The sequence below is a fragment of the Nicrophorus vespilloides genome, unplaced genomic scaffold (assembly GCF_001412225.1).
Source record: "Nicrophorus vespilloides isolate i.1.1-1 unplaced genomic scaffold, Nicve_v1.0, whole genome shotgun sequence".
NCBI lineage: Eukaryota > Metazoa > Arthropoda > Insecta > Coleoptera > Silphidae > Nicrophorus > Nicrophorus vespilloides.
This window is the reverse complement of record NW_017098503.1, coordinates 2986-4231: the sequence shown is the minus strand read 5'-3', so window position 1 is coordinate 4231 and position 1246 is coordinate 2986. Positions and strand designations below refer to the sequence as shown.

Sequence of the window (1246 nt, the reverse complement as noted above, 5' to 3'; positions counted from 1 at the left end):
CCTCTTGCAAGACAGTAGCAATGGAGACGAAAAGTGAGGAGAATCTCGAGACGCTTTTAAAGCATAAAACCGAAGAAGCTGCAAGTGCGATAAAGTTATACAAAATAAGATGGTTTATACTGCTGCTGTTCGTGCTTTATGCAGCGAGCAGCGCGATGCAATGGATCCAGTATTGTGTAATCAGTGATGTAATCATGAAATATTACGGCGTGTCAGCATTGGCCGTAGACTGGACCTCTTTGATTTCGATGGTGACATATCCACCTCTGATCATTCCTGGCTCATTCATCATTGATAAAATGGTAAACTGACGTGGGCGTATTCATTGAGAGACGGATTAATGTTGCTTCTTCCAGGGATTACGTGTTTGCGCCTTGCTTGGCGTCATCGGAACAACAATTGGAACATGGGTAAAAGTGTTCTCCGTTCAACCTCACTTATTTTGGGTGGGCTTCGCCGGTCAAACTATAGTCTTCGTTTCGCAAATATTCATACTCAGTTTACCACCCCGAATTGCATCGCTTTGGTTCGGTCCAAATGAGGTAACTTATCTTCGAGCACGTCTATGTATTTATTTATTAATCATTTCATTTAGGTATCACTGCGTGCTCCTTGGGTGTCTTCGGAACGCAATTAGGTACAGCTGTAGGTTTCATCGCTCCACCGTATATAGTTCAAAACAGTGATAATTTGGAGGAAATCGGGGATAGTCTGAGTCTGATTTTCAAAGCAGTCGCTTGGTATACGACACCCATTGCCATTTTGGTGATCCTGTGTAATACGCAGCCTAAATTAAGAGAGCGTTTCGAAAGTCGTAATAATTGATGTCGTTTAGATTTCAAATCGGAACCCGAGGTGGCACCCAGCCAAGCCCAACTTGATTTGCGCAGGAAGCATGTTACTCTCTTTATTAACTCAATTCAGTAACAATCAGATAACATAAAGCTTTACTTAATCCGTTTGGCCTTTAACTGTTAGCGTTTTGGTAAACATAAAAAACAACATTCATATTTTCCAGCGGAATCTTTTACATAATTGTTCAAACTTAAGTCAACTAGACTTAACATCACATCTACAATACTCCATTTAGATTTCATTAATTACATAATTATATTTATGATTTGAAAGTGAGAAATATACATTTTATCTTTCATTATTTCACTATTAAAAAAATACGGTTAGAAGTAAAATTAATAAATGCTTTAAGAAAACAAAAAAAGAACAACTAATATAATGCACGCAACTC

General features: G+C 38.4%; 1 protein-coding gene across 1 annotated transcript; it reads left to right on the top strand.

Annotated features, from left to right (window-relative positions):
• Window positions 1-20: 20 nt before the first annotated feature.
• On the top strand, window positions 21-897 carry LOC108562618 (uncharacterized MFS-type transporter C09D4.1-like; the record flags this gene model as incomplete). The annotated part of the gene is made up of 4 exons (XM_017921024.1): window positions 21-302; window positions 357-561; window positions 596-775; window positions 836-897. Coding segments are annotated over exons 1-4 (729 nt in total), but the record flags the coding sequence as incomplete, so codon positions are not given.
• Window positions 898-1246: the final 349 nt, after the last annotated feature.